At 39.7% G+C, this 24,211-nt stretch overlaps 1 protein-coding gene across 3 annotated transcripts in view; it reads right to left on the reverse strand.

Annotated features, from left to right (window-relative positions):
• Window positions 1-17,790: 17,790 nt before the first annotated feature.
• Window positions 17,791-24,211, reverse strand: part of Plekhm1 (Pleckstrin homology and RUN domain containing M1) — a 229,808-nt gene continuing 223,387 nt past the window's right edge. For all 3 annotated transcript variants that reach the window (XM_067141302.2, XM_067141301.2, XM_067141300.2), the window contains one exon: window positions 17,791-19,716. In XM_067141302.2, coding sequence (XP_066997403.2) covers window positions 19,597-19,716 — 120 coding nt within the window. In that variant the 3' untranslated portion in view covers window positions 17,791-19,596. The remainder of the gene's footprint in view (window positions 19,717-24,211) is intronic.

Consider the following 24,211-nt stretch of genomic DNA (forward strand, 5'->3'; position numbering starts at 1 on the left):
TTAATGCATCGTGAATCATTTTGCTTCCACAGAGAACCGAGCTACCCCACCTGGTGTGCACTTATCTATCCTTCAACTGGGTAGGTGTGGTTTGTTGAACTCCAACAAAAATACAACCTGCCACTGTTCGACGAGTAGTTTGGTGGGGGCAATGCTACCCAGGTAGCTTTCAGCCATTTGCAATCACCTAAGTGAATGAATGAGAAATACTGCACCTTGCCTTCAGAGTTATTGTAATTTTTAGAGCAACCATGTGATGTGACCTTGCCGCGGTGGGGAGGCTTGCGCGTCCCAACTAAGCAGATAGCCGAGCTGCAGGTGCAACCATATCAGATGGGTACCTGTTGGGAGACCAGACTAACAAATCGTTCATCGGAAGGGGAGTAGCAGCCATTCGGAAGTTGCAAGGGCGGCAGTCTAGATGACCGACTGATGTCGCCTTGTAAATTATTACTCAACATGGCTTAGCTGTGTTGATACTGCTACACAGCTGAAAGCAACGGGAAACTACATTCGTAACTACCTCCCGAGGACATGCAGCTTTTTCTGTATGAATGATATACTGATGATGACTTCCTCCCGGGTAAAATATTCCGGAGGTAAAATAGTCCCCCCATTCGGACCTCTGGGTGGGGACTACACGAGAAGGGGCGATCATCAGGAAGATGGATACTGACATTCTGCGAGTCAGAGCAAGAAATGTTAGAAGTTTGAATCATCGTGGTAGGTTAGAGAATCTGAAAAGGGAGATGGATAGACTAAAGTTACATGTAGTTGCTATAAGGAAGAACAGGATTTTTAATCAGGAAACTACAGAAATATCAACACAAAATCAAACAGGGGAAATGCCGGAGTTGGTTTAGTAATTAATAAGAAAATAGGGTAGCAGGTAAGCTACTGTGACCAGCATAGTGAAAGGATTATTGTTGTCAAGATAGACACCAACCCAATGCCCACCACAATAGTGCAGGTCTATATGACTACTAGTTCAGAGGATGATGAAGAAACCGAAAGAATATATGAAGAGATACAAGATTTAATACAATATGTAAGAGGTGACAAGAATCTAATTGTGATGGGAGACTGAAATGCAGTGGTAGGCCAAGGAAGAGAAGGTAATACAGTAGGAGAATTCGGATTGGGACAAAGGAATGAAAGAGAAAGTCAGCTGGTTGAATTCTGCACTGATCATAATTTAGTCCTTGTTAATACTTGGTTCAAACACCACAAACGATGGCTGTATACGTGGATGAGACCTGGAGACACTGGAAGGTATCAAATAGCCTTTATTATGATTAGACAGAGATTCAGAAACCAGGTGATGGATTCCAAGACATTCCCAGTAGCAGATGTGGACTCTGACCACAACCTGCTAGTCATAAAATGTCATCTGAAGTTGAAGAAATTGAAGAAAGGAAAGAGTGCAAGGAGATAGGATCTAGACTAGTTGAAAGAAAAGAGTATGAGGGATTGTTTCAAGGAACATGTTGCACAAGGACTAAATGAAACGGCTGAGGGAAACACAATAGAGGAAGAATGGACGGTCTGAAAATGAGGTCAGTAGGGCTCCTGAAGAAATATTAGGGAGGAAAGAAAGATCAGCTAAGAATCAATGGATAAATCAGGAGATACCAGACCTGATTGATGAACAACGAAAATACATGAATGCAAGAAATGAAGAGGGCAGAAAAGAATACAGGCGATTGAAGAATGAAGTGGATAGAAAGAGCAAGACAGCTAAGGAAAATTGGCTGAAGTAGTAGTGCAAGCATGTTGAAGGTTGTATGGTCCTAGGAAGGGTAGATGCTGCATACAGGAAAATCAAGGAAACCTTTAGAGAAAGGAAATATGGGTGTATGAATATTAATTTATTCAAATTAAACACGATCTGTACATATGTGTTAAAGGTTACGATTTGTCATTTTCTTTTCTTTTGGTACATCACTTAGTTTTTTACCAGTCCTTGGCAAGTGTGTTGATGCGTTGTGTTTGTTCAGTACAGTTCATCAGGTGGTACCTAGGACAGGTCATTCCGCAGAGATGGCAGATACATTCTTCGCTTGGGGCGTGAAATCTGGTGGTTAGGCATTTTTTCCCATGGAATCCGTGGACATCGAAGCGTGTGTATACATGGTGTAGTTTGTAGTTTGGGCCCTTCCATTCTTTATTCTTCATTACTTCCGTTTCGTAGAGACCTTCAGCTGTCTGCTGGGCTTTCTGTCTCCTTTCTTCAAGGATGGCAGTTAACGCGGCGGTGTCTGGTAGCCCGAATGTTTGTCTGATGTCTTCTAGAAAGAATGTTTCATCTGCCATTATGTATGCCATTCAATTCTCTGTAAATTTTAATATCTGTAGGATCTGTTTCAAGTCCTTGGCCTTTATATTTTCTATTCTTTTCATGTTTGCAACAGTTAGTTTATGCCATATTAATTGTATCCCATACGTAACTACCGGGGCCACTTGAAGCTTGAATAGTGCCATTGCAGTGCTGATTGAGAGGTTCTGCAGCTTGGGGATCTCGTACATTGCTTTGGTTGCTGCTGCTGCTTTTTACTTTACATGCAGTGTGAAGGTTGAGCCTGTAGCCTGCAGTGTGATATCCAGGTATTTAAATGATGACACAATCTGGAGTTGTTAGTTTCCGTTACGGAAGACGTCATATGTTGCCAGTTTTCCTCCCCTTCTAAATTTCATAACTTTTGTCTTAGCTCTGTTGATGGTAAGCGAGTTTTTATCTGCCCATGCTCTGAGGTTATGGAATGCAGTCTGTATATCTGTGGGATCCCTGGATATTAGTGCCATGTCGTCTGCGTACATTATTAGCTTGACCTTTTCGGTCCCCAGTTTGTTTATGATATCCGATGCCATCAGGTTGAATAGTATAGGGCTCATTGGGTCTCCTTGCAGGACTCCTTTCATCTGCATTAGGATGGGCGTGGTGGAGGTTCCATCGCAGATTTCCACCTGGTTTGCGTTAAGTATGGCCTTTATTATCTCCTGTTTGTGATGCAAGTCAGGTAGTGCTTTCTCAAGTTTTTGTATGAGTATTTTTTTTTTTTTTTTTGCTAGGGGCTTTACGTCGCACCGACACTGATAGGTCTTATGGCGACGATGGGTTAGGAAAGGCCTAGGAGTTGGAAGGAAGCGGCCGTGGCCTTAATTAAGGTACAGCTCCAGCATTTGCCTGGTGTGAAAATGGGAAACCACGGAAAACCATTTTCAGGGCTGCCGATAGTGGGATTCGAACCTACTATCTCCCGGATGCAAGCTTACAGCCGCGCGCCTCAACGCGCACGGCAGTATTTTTCTGTCAATGCTGTCAAATGCTTTTGCGTAGTCAATGAAAATGGCGTACAGTGAGCAGGTTGCTTGTGTTAGTGCGCTGTCTATTTCAACTATGATTTCTTCGATGGCCTGTGAGGTCGATTTGCCTTCCATGAATCTGTACTGGCTTGGTGGTATCTCTCTTGCTATTCTTGGTCGTATGCAATGTAGTATGATCTTTGAGAAGAGCTTGAAGATATTACACTCCAGTGCTATCCCCCTGTATGAACTGGGGTCGTTCTTGCTGCCTTTTCCCTTGTATAGCGTGAATACTTACGCCTTTCTCCATATGCTGGGTATTGTTTTTCTTTTCATGCATTCGTTGAATAGTAGGGTCAGTGGATCTATGATGTCAATCAGTGTTGTCTTTAGGTATTCATTGTGAATCCCATCCGGGCCTGCGGACTTTTTGGACTTGGGAGTCAATTACACATTTCTTCACTTTGTCTGTTGTGATAGGTTGTAATGTGTGTATTGGTATGTCCTTTTATTTCACATTCATTCGATGGTATATTTCCGAATAGTTCCTGGAAGTGTTCCGTCCATTGCTGTGGATTGACCGCAGAATTTTTAGGTGCAGTTTTGTTTAAGTATCCTGTAGGGTTTTTTCTCTGCCTCTTCGATCAGCTTTCTCTCTTCCTTTTGGCTAGTCTTTTTCACTATTCCATATTAGCTCTTTGTATTTCCTTCTTATTTCTACATATTTCTGAAGGTAGTATTGGTTGTTTCTGGATCTGGTTTCATGTAGGGATTTCAGTGTCATTTGTCTTGCCTTGTAGCATTCGCTGTTGAACCATCTTTTAGCTGTTCATTGGTTGTGTGGTTTGGTTGTTGGTGACAAGAGAATGTTTTGTTGTGTAGTCATGGCTTCGTCTAGATATTTTTGTTCGATTTTTTCCTTTATTTTCGGTATTGCTTCTTTCTTCGCCTTCCAGAGCTCCTTGTCTATGTTCCTTGAGTGTCTTACTTGTGTTTCTGGGTGTTCTATATGCTTTTCCGTATTCAGTTGGAAATGGGTTTGAACTGGCATATGCTTTCTGATTGGGTTGGAGCCAACCCTTTGTTCCACTTCTTCGATTCCTTTGTTGCTGATAAATACCAGGTCATTCGTGCTCTTCCCGTTATGCGCAATGTATGTATACTCTGATTCCGAGTTGAGTAGTCTCAGACCGTAGTCTGTTAGGAAATCTATTACGCTGTCCGTCTACGTGCATCTTTTGTTGATTCGGCATTTGAAGTCACCGGTTACCATTAAAGGTTTGTTGTCATTGAATGCTTCGATGGCTTCACCCAGGCTGTCGATTATATTTTTAGCATGTGTTTGGGTTGAAGTAGGCTACTATTATATTGATGAGTTTAGTTAATATCGCCATTGTGGTCTGTGTTTTTAGGACTGTCCGCATTGGTTGTAGGTGCGGCTTCACGAAGCAGCATACCCCTCCCTCGGGTTGCCCTCTCCTTCCCTGTCTTGCTAAAATGTGCGCACCATAGAATTTGTCCAATTCCGCTCCTTCGGTGGTGAAGGTCTCTGTGAGCGTCACGATGTTGTATGTGTCCCACCTGGTGCTTGTGTCTATGGATAGTAGTGATTTCAGGCCGTCCGCATTCCAAAGCATGGCTTTCAGTTTAGTCTTTGTGTTGGTGTTGTCAGTTCCCACCATGCAGTCTGCGTAGTCTGCAGGCGGTGTGCTGGCGTAGTTTCTGTTAATGGGGTTGTTTGGTTTCTTAGTGGAACTTGTAGGGGCGAAAAGTCACCCCTTTGGGCCAAAAGTTTAGGTTGTCTATCGTTTCCTTTTTGGTGAATGGCACTGCGATTCTGAAGGCTTTGTTCTGTCCTCTTGAACTTAACCCTCAAACACACGCATATGGGGTAGAATCCACCCCAGGTCATTTTATTTCCTAGTGAAATGTACAAATAACTTTTCTGTGCTCTCCCCGCTCTTGTACCTTTCCAGCTGGATCCCCGTAGAAAGAGTCATTCTTACATAATCTATCTTAAAATCTCCAATTAATACAGTAATTCATATTTTACAATACAATGACATGTGGGGTGGAAAGCACCCCCACGCGTGTGTCTGCGTCCTAAGGTCTGGTGCATGTGCTTGAGGGTTAAGGGAGTGATCTCTCATATGTCCTCTATGCCACCTTCTATCAGATGATTCCTTATGTCTTCTTCAGTAGTATCGTTTTCAAGTCTTCCTATGTAGAACCATGCCATGTGTTCTGCGGCTCTCAGGTTACTGGTTTCCATGTCTGTTCCTTTCCCTAGATGTCGGCGTTTGAATCCAGTACGTGTGTCGTATTAGTTGCTCCCCTAACGTTGTAACGGCCTGATCGGTATAATCATGACGATGGTTGTGCAAGCTGGGTTGCTGGTGTGTTCGGGTTTGGGTCACCTCCGAATACAATGGTTGACGCTCCTCTGTGTTTTAGGTAGTTTTAACTGTTTGGTTGTTTGTACTAGGTTTCATCTGATCTGTCAGAATTGATTGTTTTACTTGTACTTCAAGCATGAGAGCTAGTTTATTTAATAGGGTTTCGCTGTGTGAGTCAATAGTAGTCATTAGTTCGGTCACCTCATTCCTTATTTCTGAGCATGTTTCCTTGTTTTCTAAGATAACAAGTCTTGTTTTGTCTTCTTCGGGTGGTGCTGTTTTAATGCCGTATGTAACAAGTGGGTGCCTACATTTTGGGCAGAACCAGAAAAAGTTGTTGTTCTTGGTTTTCATCACATTTGCAAGCTGACACAGAAATACCCATGCATTCATTGTGGTATCGTGTGTTGCAGTTCCCTTCGCATGTGATTATCTTGTCTTCTTCCCTCAGTTGTGAGTTGCATTCCTCTCATGTGTGGTTATCGGCCTTGTTTGGCATAGCGAATTCTCGTATGTTTCTCCGCGTTTGTTTGTTGAATGGCTTTGCACAGAGCTCGTAGTAGTGGTTAGCTTTTCCCTTGTGAGTATTCTGGCACCAGTTCACTCTTTCTGCATCTATACTTTGTCTTTCCGGTGTGGGTCAAACTTTCTTCCGCTTTCGACGCACTTATGCAGTGTCTTCCCCTTGTGATTCGCTACGTGCATCTACGATTTCTCTTTCCGGTGTGGATTAAAATCTTCCACCACCCTCGAAACACTTATGAGATTTTTGCCCTGGGTGATTCAGTAAGGTTTTCCCTTTAGGTGGGCGATCTGTTTGATTCTTCTCCGAACGATACACGAAGGTTTTTTCTTCAGGTGGGTGATCTGTTGCGCGTCTTACTTAACCACACTAATTTCACCTCGATCGTCCCTAGATTTTGAGCTTGTATTTAACTTTATACACTGTTATTTACTATTAATTGATTCCTTATATTTGCAATATGCTTCTTTCGTGTTCCCTTGTACTTTGCCTTACCTTGTTTAAGATAGTTTGACCGTCTATAGTTCTCGTTAATTGCTGAGCAGCAAGCCACACACGTTTCACTCACTCAGAGTCATACTGCCGTCCTGTATGAATATTAAGAGCTCAGATGGAAAACCACTTCTAGGGAAAGAAGACAAAGCAGAAAGATGGCAGAAACATATCCAAGAGTTGTATCAAGGTAAATACGTAGATGATTTGATTCTGGAACAAGAAAAGGCTGTTGATGCTGATGAAATGGGAGACCCAATTTTAAGGTCAGAGTTCGACAGAGCTGTGAGAGACCTAAACATGAACAAGGCACCTGGAATTGATCACATTTCCTCTGAATTATTGATTGCCTTAGGAGAAACCAGCATGGAAAAATTATTCCATCTAGTGTGTAAGATGTATGAGACAGGAGAAGTGCCATACAATTTTCGGCAGAACATTATTATACCTATTCCCAAGAATGCCGGTGCAGACAAGTGTGAAAACTACCGCACCATTAGTTTAGCATCTCATGCCTGCAAAATTTTAACATGTATTATTTACAGAAGAATGGAGAGACTAGTTGAAGCTCAGTTGGGAGGAGATCCGTTTGGCTTCAGAAGAAATGGACGAACACGTGAAGCAATCCTGACTTTACGTCTCATCTTAGAGGATCGAGTTAAGAAGGACAAGCCCACATACATAGCATTCGTAGATCTAGAAAACGCATTCGATAATGTTGATTGGACCAAGCTATGAGATTATGAAGGTGATTGGGATCAGATACCGAGAACGAAGAATTATCTACAATTTGTATAAAAATCAGTCTGCAGTGATAAGAATTGAGGGCTTTGAAAAAGAAGCAGCAATCCGGAAAGGGGTGAGGCAAGGCTGCAGTTTGATCCCCCTCCTGTTCAATGTTTACATAGAACAGGAAGTAAAGGAAATCAAAGAGAAATTTGGAAAGGGGATCACAATCCAAGGCGAGGAAATCAAAACCCTGAGATTTGCCGATGATATTGTTATTTTATCTAAGACTGCAGAATGTCTAGAGAAGTTGCTGAATGGTATGGACGGAGTCTTGGGTACGGAGTACAAGATGAAAATTAATAAGTTCAAAACAAAAGTAATGGAGTGCAATCGAACAAAGGCAGGTGATGCAGGTAATATTAGATTCGGAAATCAAGTCTTAAAGGAAATAGATGAATATTGCTACCTGGATAGTAAAATAACTAACTAATAATAACTAACGATGGCAGACGTAAGGAGGACATAAAGAACACTGATATAGGAATTAGAAAGATGTTTCTGAAGACCTTCATCAGAAGTGTGGCATTGTATGGAAGTGAAACACAGACGATAACTAGCTCCGAAAGAAAGAGAATAGAAGCTTTCGAAATGTGGTGTTGCAGAAGAATGCTAAAGGTGAGATGGATAGATTGAATCAGAAATCAAGATATACTGAATCAAATTGATGAGAGGAATCGATTTGGCTAAATTTGACGAGAAGAAGCGATAGAATGATAGGACACATCTTAAGACACCCAGGACTTGTTCAGTTGGTTTTTTTTTTTTGCTAGTTGCTTTACGTCGCACCGACACAGATAGGTCTTATGGCGACGATGGGACAGGAAAGGGTAGGAGTGGGAAGGAAGCGGCCGTGGCCTTAATTAAGGTACAGCCCCAGCATTTGCCTGGCGTGAAAATGGGAAACCACGGAAAACCATTTTCAGGGCTGCCGACAGTGGGGTTCGAACCTACTATCTCCCGAATACTGGATACTGGCCGCACTTAAGCGACTGCAGCTATCGAGCTCGGTCAGTTGGTTTTTGAAGGAAGTGTTGGCAGTGAGAATGGTAGGGGTAAACCAAGGTATGAATATGACAAGCAGATTAGAGCAGATGTAGGATACAGTAGTTACGCAGAAATGAAAAGTTTAGCACACGATAGGCTGGCATGGAGAGCTGCATCACACCAGTCTATGGACTGATGACTCAAACAACAACATGGTATTTTTGTATTCAAAGATTTTTTTATCGTTCAATGCTTCTTTGTATTTTATTTTTGACGTCCTTGAAAACAGCATTGAATGTATATGATCCTGGGTTCGGGGACTGGGTAAATGATACATCTTCGCTGAAGGGAGCTATTATACCAGTGAAGCACCAGGTTGCACCTAGTTTTCAAAGCAATCATAACATCAAACTAGAACAAGATATTTTCGATAGGGAGGACGAATAAGGGTAGGAATCAACAGATGCTCTGATTGTAAAACACCAACCTGTGGTACATGTTGTTTTCATATAAAGCAGTGACATTTATCTCCCAGTAAAACAGTGAATAGATCTAATTAATTCTGGAATATAAATACAATAGCAGTAAATGTTCCTAAATGTTTTGAAATATGTCACATTAATGAACAAACAGTGACTTCACTGACGTTTCTCAAATATATTTGAAATCATGTTTATGATTACAATAACTATTCTTGTGTTGTTTTTCTTTTAGTTACGAGTAATTACACAATAAATTTACTGTAAATGTCAGCGTCTAACATTGTTTCCTCACCAAGACTAGTTTCTGCTGGGTTGTAACAAACCCCACCCCACCTCATTAGATGCATAACAAAAAAATCCACCTCACCAGCCAATGGCTATTCAAGTAGCCGCTAGTAAGTGGTAGGGGCTGTCACATAGGCAAGTACAGCACTAGTGGCGAATGAGTCACGTGACCCAAACTCTCAAGCTAGAAGTTGGACACGTTCAACTTCACTAGCCACAAGTATAACGCTCGCCAATTAGCACTAACACCTGAGGTTTTGGGTGTCACACTTGGCTGGTAACCAGTGAATGTTGGTTGCTAATCACTAGCAACTAGCCTAGTGTGACATAGTGAACATCAATTCAACGAATGGTACAGTTCTGCTGCTGACAAGGAAAGTGGAAGGTGTAGATTGTTCATGAAGAATTACTTTTCCACTTCTGCCATTTTCAGAGATTTACATGGAAGGAAAGTGAGCAGTTGTGGCACCATCCAACATAACCAGAAGGTCATGTTGACAAACTTTGGACCCAAAGCAATCCTGACATCCAACTAAATTTTATTCCTATCGTCAGTGAAGTCAAGGGACCTTAATAAGAAATTTAATGTCAACATTAGTTTGTGCAACATTTTTTAATTGTGCTGTTTCCACTCATTTATATGTTAATTGTTCAAGATGCTAATTTTAAATAGAATAAAATAATATTGATATTGATATGCATAACATATGTGAATTACAAATTCATTCTGTTTTGTACCTTAGTTAATTGTATAAAAATCTCATGGCTGATGATGACTCGAGGAGCCAAAACATGTACCACAATGATGTAAAATAATCTAATTGATTTGTATGTATTGAATAGATGGACATGCAGATTGTTCTTCTCTTGATCATTGGTCAATACAGAACTGGAAAAATGAATTTCATTACTTGTAAGGCCAATGTTTGTGCAGCTGAGTGTACATTTACGTTTGGAAGTGGTAAAGTCTCACAAACATGTATACTTACTGCTATAGGCAGCTAAAATTAATACAATAAACACTCTATACAGTTTATCTGATTAAATATTACACTGTCAGGCACTTGGAAAACATTCCTTGTAGGATAAAGCTAGTTAACTTCTTTAGATTTCCCTCTCACCCAAGGCAATTTCCTCTGCAGCAGTAAATTTTCAACCAGGGGGATTTTAATAATAATATAATTATAATACAGTGAAACATAGGAATGCGAGTAACTTGGTCTACAAGTGTTTTGCAAGACGAGCAAATATTTTAAATAAATTGTAACTTGATAAGCGAGTGAGGTTCCGGAATACGAGCGTCACGTGTGCCTACGTTTTCCCCTCCACTGTTCGTTTGTTGAACGGATGAATGAGGTCTTTGGTCCTGTAGTGAAGAAATACCTTTCAGAAAATAATCTGCCGCTCAGAGTCTTGCTGGTTATGGACACTGCTCCTGCTCATCCTCCAGGCCGTGAGGGCTTGAGGACGACTTACTGGAGGAATATATTCAAGTACGTTAAGGTTAAGTTGCTTCCTCCCAACACTACTCCACTACTCCAGCCTATGAATCAGCAAGTCATTTCGAACTTCAAGAAGCTTTCACTAATGCACTATTTCAGCGATGCTTCGAAGTGATTGAAGGAACAAACCTTACCCTCCGAGAGTTTGGGAGAAATCATTTCCCCATCGTGAACTGCCTGAAGATCATCGATAAAGCCTGGGATGGAGTCACCAAGAGAACTCTTACTTCCACTTGGGGAAAGCTGTGGCCTGACTGTGATCTTGGACGTGACTTTGAGGGGATTGTTGACGACAATGAGCCGCCGATTATCGATGAAATTGTCTCCTTAGGAAGACTACAAGGCTGGAAGTGAATGACATGGACATTCAAGAGATGGTGGAAGAACATAGCCAGGAACTGATAACCAACGAGCTGATGGACCTGCATCGCGAACAACACGAGGTTATGGAGATCTCGTCCGGGGAAGAGGAGGAGGAAAAGTCAGTGGAATCTCTCACTTCAACTGAGATTCGGGAGAAGTGCAAAATCTGGCAAACGGTGCAAATTTTGCAGAAAAACACCACCCGAATAAGGCTGTAGCAGTGCGAGCGGTGAATCAGTTCAATGACAATGCAATGTCACATTTTCGTGAAATCCTCAAAAAGAGGCTAAAGAAACACTCATTGGACAGGTTCCTCGTTAAAATTGCACAAAAAGAAAACAATTCCAGTGAGCCAACAGATAGCAGTGATTCTGTTAGTGAAATTCGTGCTACACAGAAACTTTCCCCATGTCATCTCGCGTCTCCCTCACACCAATGATTCTATTGTAAGGAAAAGTGCACTTCAATTTTTTTACGCTATATTTTGTTTTAGAAATGGTATGCGAATAAATATTTTTGTGTTGTGGATGAATCATCCGCGTTTCAATTGTTTCTTATGGGAAAACTTGCTTTGATATACGAGCGCTTTGGATTACAAGCATGTTGCCGGAACGAATTATACTCGCAATCCAAGGTTCCACTGTAATGACTTTATGTCCCACTAACTATTTTTACGGTTTTCAGAGATGCCAAGGTGTCGGAATTTAGTCCTGCAGTAGTTCTTTTATGCGCCGGTAAATCTACCGACACGAGGCTGATGTATTTGAGCACCTTCAAATACCATCAGACTGAGCCAGGATCGAACCTATGGAAATTTAAATATAAATAAAGTTAATGATTGTCTTCTAACCATTCGGTAAAGAATAAACTTAAGATTTCCAAGGACAATCTCCCAGCATAATTAAAGACCCATTAAAGCAAGTCACCACTATTTTCCTCTAACCCAGTGGCAGGCAGGAGATAATATTGAATAACCATGCAGATCAGTCATATCAGATAGTAGCTATCAGTATTTCTCAGTTGTTAAATACTCTCATGGCTATAAATCAGTGTAGAACACCTACATACAATTTCATAGCTGTACTATATGCTTCGATATCACTGACTGCATTAGATCACTTGCAATTCCTAATGTAGGAACATATTATTGTGTACTATTATTATTATTATTATTATTATTATTATTATTATTATTATTATTATTATTACACCGAGCTAGTTGGCTGTGTGGTTAGGGTCGCACAGCTATTAGCTTGCATTCGCGAGATAGTGGATTCGAACCCCACTATTGGCAGCCCTGAAGATTGTTTTTCGTGCTTTCATATTTTCACACCAGGCAAATGCTGGGGCTGTACCTTGTAAGACCACAGCTGCTTTCTTCCCACTCCTCGCCCTTTCCTATCCCATCGTCAGTGTAAGATGCAAAGCAAAATTGTAGGGAAGAAAAAAAGTGCTCTTATGATAACAATGTCCCTGAAAGAATGTAGTGAAATCTAAAATGAGGTTAAAAGTTACAACAGTGCAGCACACAATTGTACAGTGTAGAATCCATTGGTTTATTCTTAACAAGTTTCCACGACGGGGTAGTCTCAAACACAGTCAATATTATTATTCAACTTCCTGATATGGTAGATTAATTTAACAAAGATATTTCAAATACATTATGGAATTTTTGATAGATGATATACACAGTCTAATCACATTATAATGATCACCTGCTAGAAGTGCCAACTGCATGTAGCCCCTGACGTGAAGTGGGTATATAATGCAACCGACAGGCTGGCTCTATACATTACACTTCCTGCTATCATGGGTAAGGGATGCGATTTAACCACATTTCAAAAAGGAATGATAATCGGCTTGGGCCAAGGGAGGCAGCATTTAAGAAATGGCAATGTCATTCGCATACCTCTGTGTTGAAGGTGTGTCGTGAGTGGACGAATGGCACCATTAGCAATAACTGTTGTGGAAACTGTAAAGCTCCACACATCATTGATGTCTGAGGTGAACGTAGATTACAACAGTATGTGAAAGCCAACTGACAGGCTACAGTGGAATAGCTCACCGTCCAAGTGAACCAAGGAGCATCAAGACATGTAAATGGGGCTCCAGAGTAGACAGAGGGTGCCTGCACCCATGCTAACACAGCTGCATTGACAAAAACTACTGGAATTTGCTCAACAGTATGGCAGCTGAACCACTGCTAATTAGTGATGGGTAGCCTCCTCCAACAACTTACATTTTCAGTTGCATAAAACTGATGGATGTCAGCGTGTCCGCCTAGAAAAAACCGAGAACCAACACCCTGCAGCCGTTGCTGGACAAACGCAAAGCGGTGTGGGCAGTATTATGGTCTGGGGAATGTTCTCATGGTATTTTCTAGGTCCTGTCATCTATGTGAAAAACACTCTTGATTGATTTGGTTATGAATCTATCCTCGGCGATCATGTCCACCTCTACAGGATGGGATATTCCAGCAAGATAATGCGCCTTGCCACACAGCTAGATGTGTCCAGACAAACTTCAAACTTCTTCCTTGGTACCCAGACAGCCCCAATCACAAATCCAACTGAACATCTGTGGGACCACTTCAATCATGATGTATGTCTACTCCACCATACACCCTTCAACTGTTGTTGGATGCATTGCAGACAGCATGGCTCCAGATATCTATGGAGACCTATTAACACCTGACTAACTCAATGCCAGCACATCTAGCTGGTTACTCTGGATTCTAACAGGTGACAATTGTAATGTGATTCAACTGTGTATTTGTCCTTGTAACAACTGCTAATATTAAAAGGTATCCGAGAGCCACACTTTAGTAATATAGAAGCAATTTCAAGAACACTAGTGAGAAATGTGGTGCACTTCTAACTCCCTTATGTTCTAGCCTCACTCCTGTAGATCCCAGTATCATTAGTGGCATCCTATCCCATCTGAGCTGTATCCAAAGAAAAGAAGTCTGTCAATTGAAAGTGAAACAGAGTTAAAATTTGTTCACTGTCATATCAGGTAGTTGAGAACTAAAGAAAAAGGAAGACTTTTGGATATAAGTGGCAGTCAAATTATTAACCCACTAAGGACCAAGCAATGCAAAAACATAGTTTTTTGTAATATTAATTTATATTTCTATTGTAATTAGATCAGAAAAACCAGAAAATGTGAGAACAGAAAGTATTTACAAATAGTTTAGGTTCAGCATAATGTTGCGTTTACACAACTTTGGGCCTAGTAGGCATCTTCATTTAGCGAGAGTGAAATTGGCGGAAACAGTTTGAATGAAGATGAACATTGCATTTTTGACACTTGTAAATTGTTGTGCATCTTCTTCTAGCTTTGTTTTCTTCTTGGATTATGAAATGTCCTATTTGATCACAACGCACTTCCTTGGGTAAAGCTGCCTTTGACGGTCGTCCACAATTAGAATTGTCTCTCCCTTCTATGTCAGTTTCTTTGTTGCCTTCCCCGTCATCGCTACATACTTCATCATCTTTAGTGTCGTCACCTTCAGATTTCATCAGGGCCAGAGCTATATATGATCTAAATTGCAGTTGAAAGATTTTTTCATCATTTGCTAGTCTATGTATTTTCCAAGAATTGCCAATGACACTGTCAACCAAATTTATAAACAGAGGCCACCACCACTGTTTACCCCTAACTCGAATCATGTAATTGGGAATGCTTGGAGCCATAACGTTTTCTCTGGTTTTTCTTTGATAAACATATTGAGTAAATTTTCTTTTCAAAATATGACACCATTTTCTTGTTGATGGAGAGATTATGTGAAAAATTCTGAACTTATGGTTCTTCTTGTTCATTACGTCAAAAACAGGCCTCAGTTTTGAAAATTTGTCATTCTGACCCAGTTGGCTGTTATCTGACAAAGGCATGTTTTGTTTGATTGTCATAAAATTGTTACGGGTCATGCTTTTTCTAACAATTGTTAAACCTTTGTCTTCGTCCTTTGACCAGTACAACTTCATAGCTGACAATGTGCGATATCCAGAAAGGATCATTATTCCCATAAATCGCTTTAGACTTACAATGCTTAGCAGGAAGGAGTGGCAGTTGTTATCGTGAGCATATTTGTTTGTATAATCAACAATCATTTGCAGAACTTGTGAATCGAAGTACAGTGAAAATACTTCATAAGGTGACTTACCACCTACATTTTTTTAATTTCTTCAATTTTAGCTGTTTCTTCTTAAATTGGTGAAGAAGTATAGACAGGAGCAACTTTTCTCCTATTTGGGAGCTGCTCCTCCTTTCTTTCTGCTTGCTTTTTAGATTTCTTTACAGCTGACCCTCCAGGTTCATACACCGGTTCTTGTTCAGTACTTACATGTATTTCAAAAGTACAAGCATTCTGGTAGGTGTGCTAGGTACCAACTGATGAACCCAACCTAGCACACAAGGGTGAAACGCTGGCAACCAGGAATGAGTTAACTGGAAAATTTATAATGTTCAATAATGGACCATTTATACTGGTATTATAAATTGACTCATTCGGGACAAATATTTCAGATTCCCTATGGGAATCAACATCTATATCATCTAATAGCCAAGCAGACATCAATTTTTGGTAAAGAGACAAAGTCTCTCATAGTGCATTGGCACTGCCGGTGGCTTCAAGTAGCCTACGCAGTGGCACCATGATATGCACTAGCCAGCGTCTTGGTAGGTGTGCTAGGTACCAACTGATGAGCCCAACCTAGCACACGAGGGTGACACGCTGGCAACCAGAAATGAGTTAGCTGCAAAATTTATACTGTTCAATAACGGACCATTTATATTCCTATTATAAATTTACTCATTCGGGACAAATATTTCAGATTCCCTACGGGAATCTTTCTTTTCTTTCTTTTTTGCTAGCGGCTTTACATTGCACCGACACAGATAGGTCTTATGGCGACGATGGGATAGGAAAGGCCTAGGAGTTGGAAGGAAGCGACCGTGGCCTTAATTAAGGTACAGCCCCAGCATTTGCCTGGTGTGAAAATGGGAAACCACGGAAAGCCATCTTCAGGGCTGCCGATAGTGGGATTCGAACCTACTATCTCCCGGATGCAAGCTCACAGCTGCGCGCCTCTACGCGCACGGCCAACTCACCCGGTTCTATGGGAATCAACATCTGTATCATGAAAATGAGAAACCATCTTTAGGGCTGCCAACCGTTTAAACCCACCCTCTCCCAAATACAGCTACACAACACATACCATGTAGCCAACACATTCTGTTTATTCTAGTGATCGGAATTCCAAGAAAAAGTCTCAAGATTTCTCGAGACTAGCACAGGCACTGTTTCTCACTAGGAATTTCGAGAGATCTCAAGTGCTGTACCAGCACTGTGTGGCGAGCAGCGTGTCGTAGGCCTACAGGTAGATGGAGCTGAATGTTGTTTGTGCTGAGTATGCGAATAGCCAACCACGGGCCTTCTCCATTCCATAAATACGTGTCAACAAGCAACTAGGGCGTTCATTTCTTTCATATCTATCGTGACGCAGTACAGTATAACATAATTATAAAGAATATGCATTTGGCATTGCATGCAGCGGTAAGTACACAAATTAGTAGGTTAAGTACAGAAATTCACGGCTACTGCAGTTGTATATTGTTATCACTCATAATTTTTCAGACCTCACATTCAATATGCATTTGACCTGTGCTTGTTTACCAACATTACGATAACTAAGTAAATAATTCCTTGCAATGTTCGAGAGTATTTGCATCATAATTAGGTACTTTGGTATGTGACAGCATATGATGGTGCAATGTGTAATTGTGTCTTCTAATAGTACGCAACAACTTTAAGACGATGTCCGAAGCGCAAAGTAAGTCTTGGACGTGGGGCTATTTTGAAGAGATGCCACATAGCACAGCCCGCTGCGTTGGTTATTCAAAATAAGTAAAATACATCAGCATAAATACTCCTGGGATGATCTGGCACTTAAAAACACATAATATCGTGGAAAAAGAGTTAAAACAGAGAACACCTCCAGCCTGGTCTGCATCATAAGAAGCTACCCTGTTGACAACAATTGTGAGGTATCCACTAGTGTTATGCAAAACACGCTCTTTACTCGATTCACATTTGTCTAACACGACCATGACCAAAGTTTACTTTTAAAAGGTGAGGCGAACTATGTTCATTCGACCTTGTCCTTTGATTTTTTTTTCTCTTTGCTTTACATCGCATCGACACAAATAGGTCTTATGGCGACGATGGGATTGGAAAGGGCTAGGACCGGGAAGGAAGCAGCCGAAGCCTTAATTGAGGTACAGCCCCAACGTTGTCCTTTTATACTCGCTCCTTCACGCACTACCTCAGTCACAGGTATGAGTGATCCCCCTCCCTCTCCAACTCTGTTTCTACTAATGGTGGAAGGATGTGGCAACACATCAACAATATCTACAATGATAAAATTAGCACCGATATTAATAAATTCTTGCCCTAGTTATTTAAAGCCTTCGTCGACAACAGTGTTCAATGGTCGGAAATCTTTGGCACACGTGAAAACACACATACTAGTTATGGTTTGCATTGTATTGCTGGGAAAACTTGGGGTGAAGTGCTAGAATTAAATTTGCAAACTTTATTTTTAAATGAGTTATGCTGGATATACACGCTAACAGTGCACAATACGTTTCATGGGAAACATAACCTGTCTTCTGACTGTCTGCAGTGACCACAAGCAGGAATTTCTTCCAAACATCAGAACTGAGCCCCTCTTTCTTGATTAGTTTATATTTACCATTTTGAATTTTAGCCATAAGGCTAAGTCAATTCACGTGGCATGGTGAACTTTGGCTCAAACCTAATGGTTAACTCAACCATTCCATCTTCCTTTTATCCCTTTCAGACCTGAAAGAAAACTGGAGGTGTGAATTTTTGTTTGTACGTCAAGAACTGACTAAAATGCTGCTCAATACACATATTAATAGTTTATTTTACAAAATAAAAACTAACATCCTAGAAACAGGACCCACACAATTGTGCGTATCAAAATTTAAAACCTCGTTGTATCACGTACGATGGTGTAGCTTCAAAATTTACGTTCACTAACCAATGTACACACTTCATTGAATATATTCCGGTATTCAGTAAAGCTTCTAGATTAATATAAACGCAGTAAATAAATACTTACTTTCGGCACTACTGCTTCCTGCCATCTCGCCGATCAACTGTGCTTTTTAAACTCTTCTTCCTTCGCCCTGGCGGTCAAGCGCATACTAAAATCAATTGAAATACATGCCATGTGTCCTGCACAATCACTGCAGTCCGGTGTAGAGCCGAAAAACATCAAATACGGTCAGGGATAACTAAAATACGAACCCGCACAATTGTGCGTACTCGGTCTGAAAGGGTTATAACTCTGAATTTCCGGCCTTTGCTCATCGTAAACAAGGGCTTATTCACCTCTGGATGAACCACATTGTTTTCAATGTCAGTAAAGCAGGCAAGGTCATCCTCCCTAGTCACCATACTTTGCGTCAAGCATGCCCTGTCGAACGAATTGGAGCAAACTCTGGCATTTTTTATTATACATTCCACTCAGATGTAATGGTGGCTGCATATGCAGCAAGGCACATCTTGCTCCGTTTTGGTAATGCATCTCAAGTTCGAATAACACACACCTCTAGTATCCAGGTAGCTGTACAGTTATTCACAAATTATGCAGGGTTATTCAGCTAAGATGTCCACTTCCAATAACCTGTGAACAGTTTAAGAAACTGACAATTTGTTTTCACTTTCGTTAATGGTATTAAGGGGCTCATAGTTATTTATGCAGTAGCTTTCCAAGCCTTTGACAAAATTTATCAGCACACACATTTCCATATGAGAACGTTATTTCATACAATAACTCCTGATAAAAATGAAATGTCATATGGCTTTTAGTGCCAGGAGAACAAACGTAAGCTACATTCATAACTTTAAAAATAAGTTCCTTTTCACTACAATTGAATAAATACATACCCCAATATGACAATGAGGTGAAAAATTCATTTCTGAACTTGAATAAAAACTGAAACTATTCGACTCCCTAATCATTTTTATCATCTGCTGTGAAATTCATATTTTGTCCCTTACGATATTTTGACTTTCCAGGGATGATATAATGACATACTCAAAGTATGAGCAGGGTATCCATGATAATGTAGGGGCATATGACAAGGCAGTAACCACAAATAAAAGATAACAAATAATAACAGAAAATGTACATAACAAAAATATTTAAATTACATTTGAAATAAAACTGAAATGGTGATGATGGAAACCAATTTTCCTCAAATACTGAAGTTGTTCCAGTATATAAAGAAGTCACATTATAAAAAACAGCTGTAACATGACAATACATGGAGATGGTATTGGAGATTTACAATATTGAGAGTGGTGGGAAATCATGACACAATAATAATTATTTAATACAGATAACATTCTTCATCTGATTATAGGGAACATAATGCTTCTAAGGTCATGAGTCAACAGCTTCTAAGAGAGGTAAATCTTCTCTTTTCTGCCGTCGCTCACATTTTGGACATGGCTTGGAGGCATCAAGACAGCCTACATGGAACACTGCACAGCACACGGAACACTGGAACATATCACAGAAGAGATTACTGAAAGTTTGATGACACAAACAGCTCGAAATAAAGGGGTAAACTATTCATCTGTCAAATTGAATATCTTAAAATATGTCATATTTCTATCATACATAACACTCCATAGCATGGTCCTTCAGTTAACAGTCACTTAATGATAACTTAAATACTTCTATCAAACTCCTATTGACACAAACATTATTTAACAAAGCAATTTTAATGTATCAAGAGAGCAAATTCACATGGTTCATCTTTAATAACATGAGCTAGAGAGAGAGATTTGGTTTTATGAATCTTTGTTTAGTAACATTAAACTTTCCATAGAAAATAATACAATTGCAAGCCCACTTTCATTGGGTACTATTTCAAATTGTGAAAAAGTCATTTTCTTCCTATATTTCCAATTTAAATTATTTTCAAAAGTCACACATGGTACTTTCAAGTGACCTAATTTTTAAAAATACAGAGTAAAAGCAGCACAGTCCCTTTTCTATATGTGTGTACGCAGGATGATTCATTTAAGATGGTCACCTTAAATATCTTATACATCATTAATCACATCAGCATTCATTTTTTTCTTTTTTTTGCCATTTGCTATTTGCTTTACGTTGCACGGACACAGATAGGTCTTATGGCGACAATGGGACAGGAAAGGCCTAGGAATGGGAAGGAAGCGGCCGTGGTACAGCCCCAGCATTTGCCTGGTGTGAAAATGGGAAACCATGGAAAACCATCTTCAGGGCTGCCGACAGTGGGATTCGAACACACTATCTCTCAGATGCAAGCTCACAGCTCCGCGCCCCTAACCGCATGGCGGCTTTCTGTTTTCATAGAGGGGCTCGTAATACATAGCACTCTGCTTTCCTGCAACATTATCGATTGCACACCAAATTTTATATTTATTTAATGAAATTACACCAATTTCTATTGTTAAAATAATACATTCCATTTATCTGTGTTTGGTGGTGTAATTAATTTAAAAATTGAATTATAGAAGAAACGAGGAATTTTAGAAATAGCAACAACTCAAATACACCCACAGTAGCAGCAGTGATCAGCCAAAAATCAATGCTGTGGTGGTATGATACGAGCCAAGATGTGCTGAACAAATCCAGAAGTCTTCCCTGTCACAAGTACGTAGCTTTTCTGAGCATTTTGTACATGCAAATAAAGACATGGAAGCCTTTACCTTCCACCCCTCCAAGGGCCTTCATGGCCTGTACAGAGACGACTTTGCTTTGCTTTTACGTAAAGACAACAATACGCACCGTACAGCACAGATTTTTAAAGACGTAGGTAGATCATGAAACTTGTTGACTTAGTTCATACCATGATCATAGGCATGACACCTCCAGTCTTACATGGAATCCTAAGCGCAGAGATATATCTTTTTAAACATTCCACATTAATTTGCCTGAATCAAACCATAGTCACCTTAGCGAGAAGTCGGTGAAAATGCCATTCAGTTAACATGCCCTCGCATTTTGGCATTCTTTATTCATTTGTTTAAAATGACCAAACCAACCGTCTACTTTCTTCACTTTATCACTCAACTTTCTCAGCCTTAATTCTTCCTGTATGTCTTCATTTTTCATGCTTTCTGTATTTCCTAATTTTTTGAAACATACTGTAATTCTCAGAAAATTTCTGCTTCTGTATCTTTCTTTCATATTTTTTGTCACTGGCTTGTTCTAAGCTGTGTACGTCAAGATGGGTATGTAATGTGCCTTGTATATTATCCCCTCAACCTACACTGATATATATGTTTGACCCATATTAAATTCAGTGGAAGAAAACGCTTACAAATTGCTCCCTCCTGCTGATTTCCATATGCAGTCTTCAATTCACCAGTAATTAACTTCTTAAGTACTTTACAGTCTTCAAAATTTCAATATCTTTGTTTCTGATTTTTATTGCTTTTTCTCTCTCTCTTCCCCTTGTCATTACCATTGTCTTCTCCCTCCCCCCTCCCCTTTTTCTACCATACTTACAAATCATCTCAATTACATCAAGCTATTCTTACATTTCTGTCTCATTCTGTCTCCAAGTCATATAATTAGCAAATAACAATATGTTCATTCTTGTAACTCTGTAGTATTTCTTTGTGCCCTCAGGATATAATCCATCACAATTACAAAAGTGACAGTACGTTACCCTGTCTTGGACCGGTTTGTTTTGAATCTTAACAAAATGCAGTGTTTAAAATATATATATATTTACAACTTTTATTGTTTATTTTCCTATATATTTCTGTACAAGACTTCCTAAAACTTTTGCTCTGGAGACATATCATAGGCGTTTTCTAAATCAGTAAATGTCATTATTGTATACAATCTTTCCATACTCCTAAACACATTTCTATACTTTAACTTGGAATAAAAACAGACTGCACTGTAATTTTCCATTTTCAAAATCAAACTGTTCTTCTTGTAGTTGCATTTTTTTTTTTTTTTTTTTTTGCTAGTTGCTTTACGTCGCACCGACACAGATAGGTCTTGTGGCGACGATGGACAGGGAAGGGCTAGGAGTGGGAAGGAAGCGGCCGTGGCCTTAATTAAGGTACAGCCCCAGCATTTGCCTGGCGAGAAAATGGGAAACCACGGAAAACCATCTTCAGGGCTGCCGACAGTGGGGTCAGAACCTATATCTCCAGAATACTGGATACTGGCTGCACTTAAGCTACTGCAGCTATCGAGCTCGGTGTAGTTGCATTTATACCTCTTCTGTAATTGTTCTTTTTTTTTTTTCTTTCCATGATTTTGGCAATATAGGATATAACTATTATCCCTATAATTTTTATGAATATTTTGTACCTTTTCTTGAAAATAAATAATTCCCTTCTTGCCAGTCTTTCTTTTACATACTCTATTTCTGTTTGCATGTCCACAGCAATTCCATAGGTTCAGTTATTTAAAAAAAATTACTGCACCTTCGTCTATTCCCATAGCTTTCTCCACTTCCATTTTTTTATGCCTGCTCCACTTTTACCACAGGTGTATCTTTTTACACTTCTGGTCTCTGATTATCTTCCTCCGTTTTACCATATATACAGTAGAAGTCCATTACAGCAAGAATTCCTAACGGTGAAAAATTTACTCTCTATAGCAAATTGTCATTATATCCGATTTTTCGTAATGTGTGTGAGGAAACCTATGCATGGCAATCATTTTGTTCAAAACTTGAGTTTTTGCAGTTGATATCCACACTACGGCTTTCTCATTTGTTATTTTACAAACTTTGATACTACCCGAAAGTATACATTTAACTTCATTCTGAAGAAATTATAGCGTCACTCTAGAGGCTTCTGGAGCTTATGTTTCAGTTTTCTTATTCAAACAGCATCACCTAACCTAACCATATATGCATCATGAAAACATATTTCAAGCAACTGTAGAGAAATGATAACCTCCTCGCTATAAATTCACATGGGAATAGCCTTCCTGAAATTTAACCAGACGGGAGGAAATATTATATATCCTCTGAAATCAGTGATGCACTCTTCTATATCTTGAGGTGTATCACATTCTTAGTTAATTTCAGTATACAACATTAAAATTAAGTGATCATTTACTTCAGTCTTTATTTCTAAAGAATTAAAAATTGCTATCGGCCACGTTATTTACGTATGTATTATGGAAATGTGCCGTCTTCTTTCATTTCAAACTTTCTTTACAGAACAGCAGTCGATGCATACTACTAATCAACTCCAACTTTGCCTTCGAATGTTGACGAGAGTGCTCACAAGTGCACATAGAGAGAAAACGATACCGAAGACGATTGATCGCATTTTGTGGTAAATGTTTCCATTTTCTTATTCAAACAGCATCCGTCATCTAAGCACACCCGTATTATATATATATATATCGTAAAAACATATTTCAAGCGCCAGTAAAGAAATTATAACCACCTCGCTATGAGCCTTTCCAAAATTTAACCAGACGTGAGAAAATATAATGTAACCTCTGGTATCAGCGATGCACTCTGCCATATCTTGAGGTGTATCGCATTCATATTTGATTTCAGTATACAGTATTAAAATTAAGCAGTTGTTTACTTTAGCCTTTATTTCTAACCAGTTAACTACTATCGACCACGTTATTTACGTATTTATTTCAAAAACATGTTGTTCTCTTTCATTTCTTGTTTTCTTTATGGAACAGCAGTCCATTGGTATTATAATCGACTCCGACATCGCCTTTGAATGTCGACGAAATAGCTCGCAAGTGAACATAACGAGAAATAGATACTGAAGATGATTGATCGCATTGGGAGGCAAACGTTTTTCTTATTTACACAGCATCACCTAAGTTAACCTTATATGTACTATGAAAACATATCAGGGGCCATTAGAGAAATATAATTGTTATAGTTCTGATGTTCCTTTCCGTTTATTTCATTCTTCTTTATCAGCCTAGCAACACATAATAGTGTAGGCTGTAAGTTATATGTTATAATTTAACAATTTTTAATCACGCAGAGTAAAATTTT

The sequence above is a fragment of the Anabrus simplex genome, chromosome 2, assembly GCF_040414725.1.
Source record: "Anabrus simplex isolate iqAnaSimp1 chromosome 2, ASM4041472v1, whole genome shotgun sequence".
Taxonomy (NCBI): Eukaryota; Metazoa; Arthropoda; class Insecta; order Orthoptera; family Tettigoniidae; genus Anabrus; species Anabrus simplex.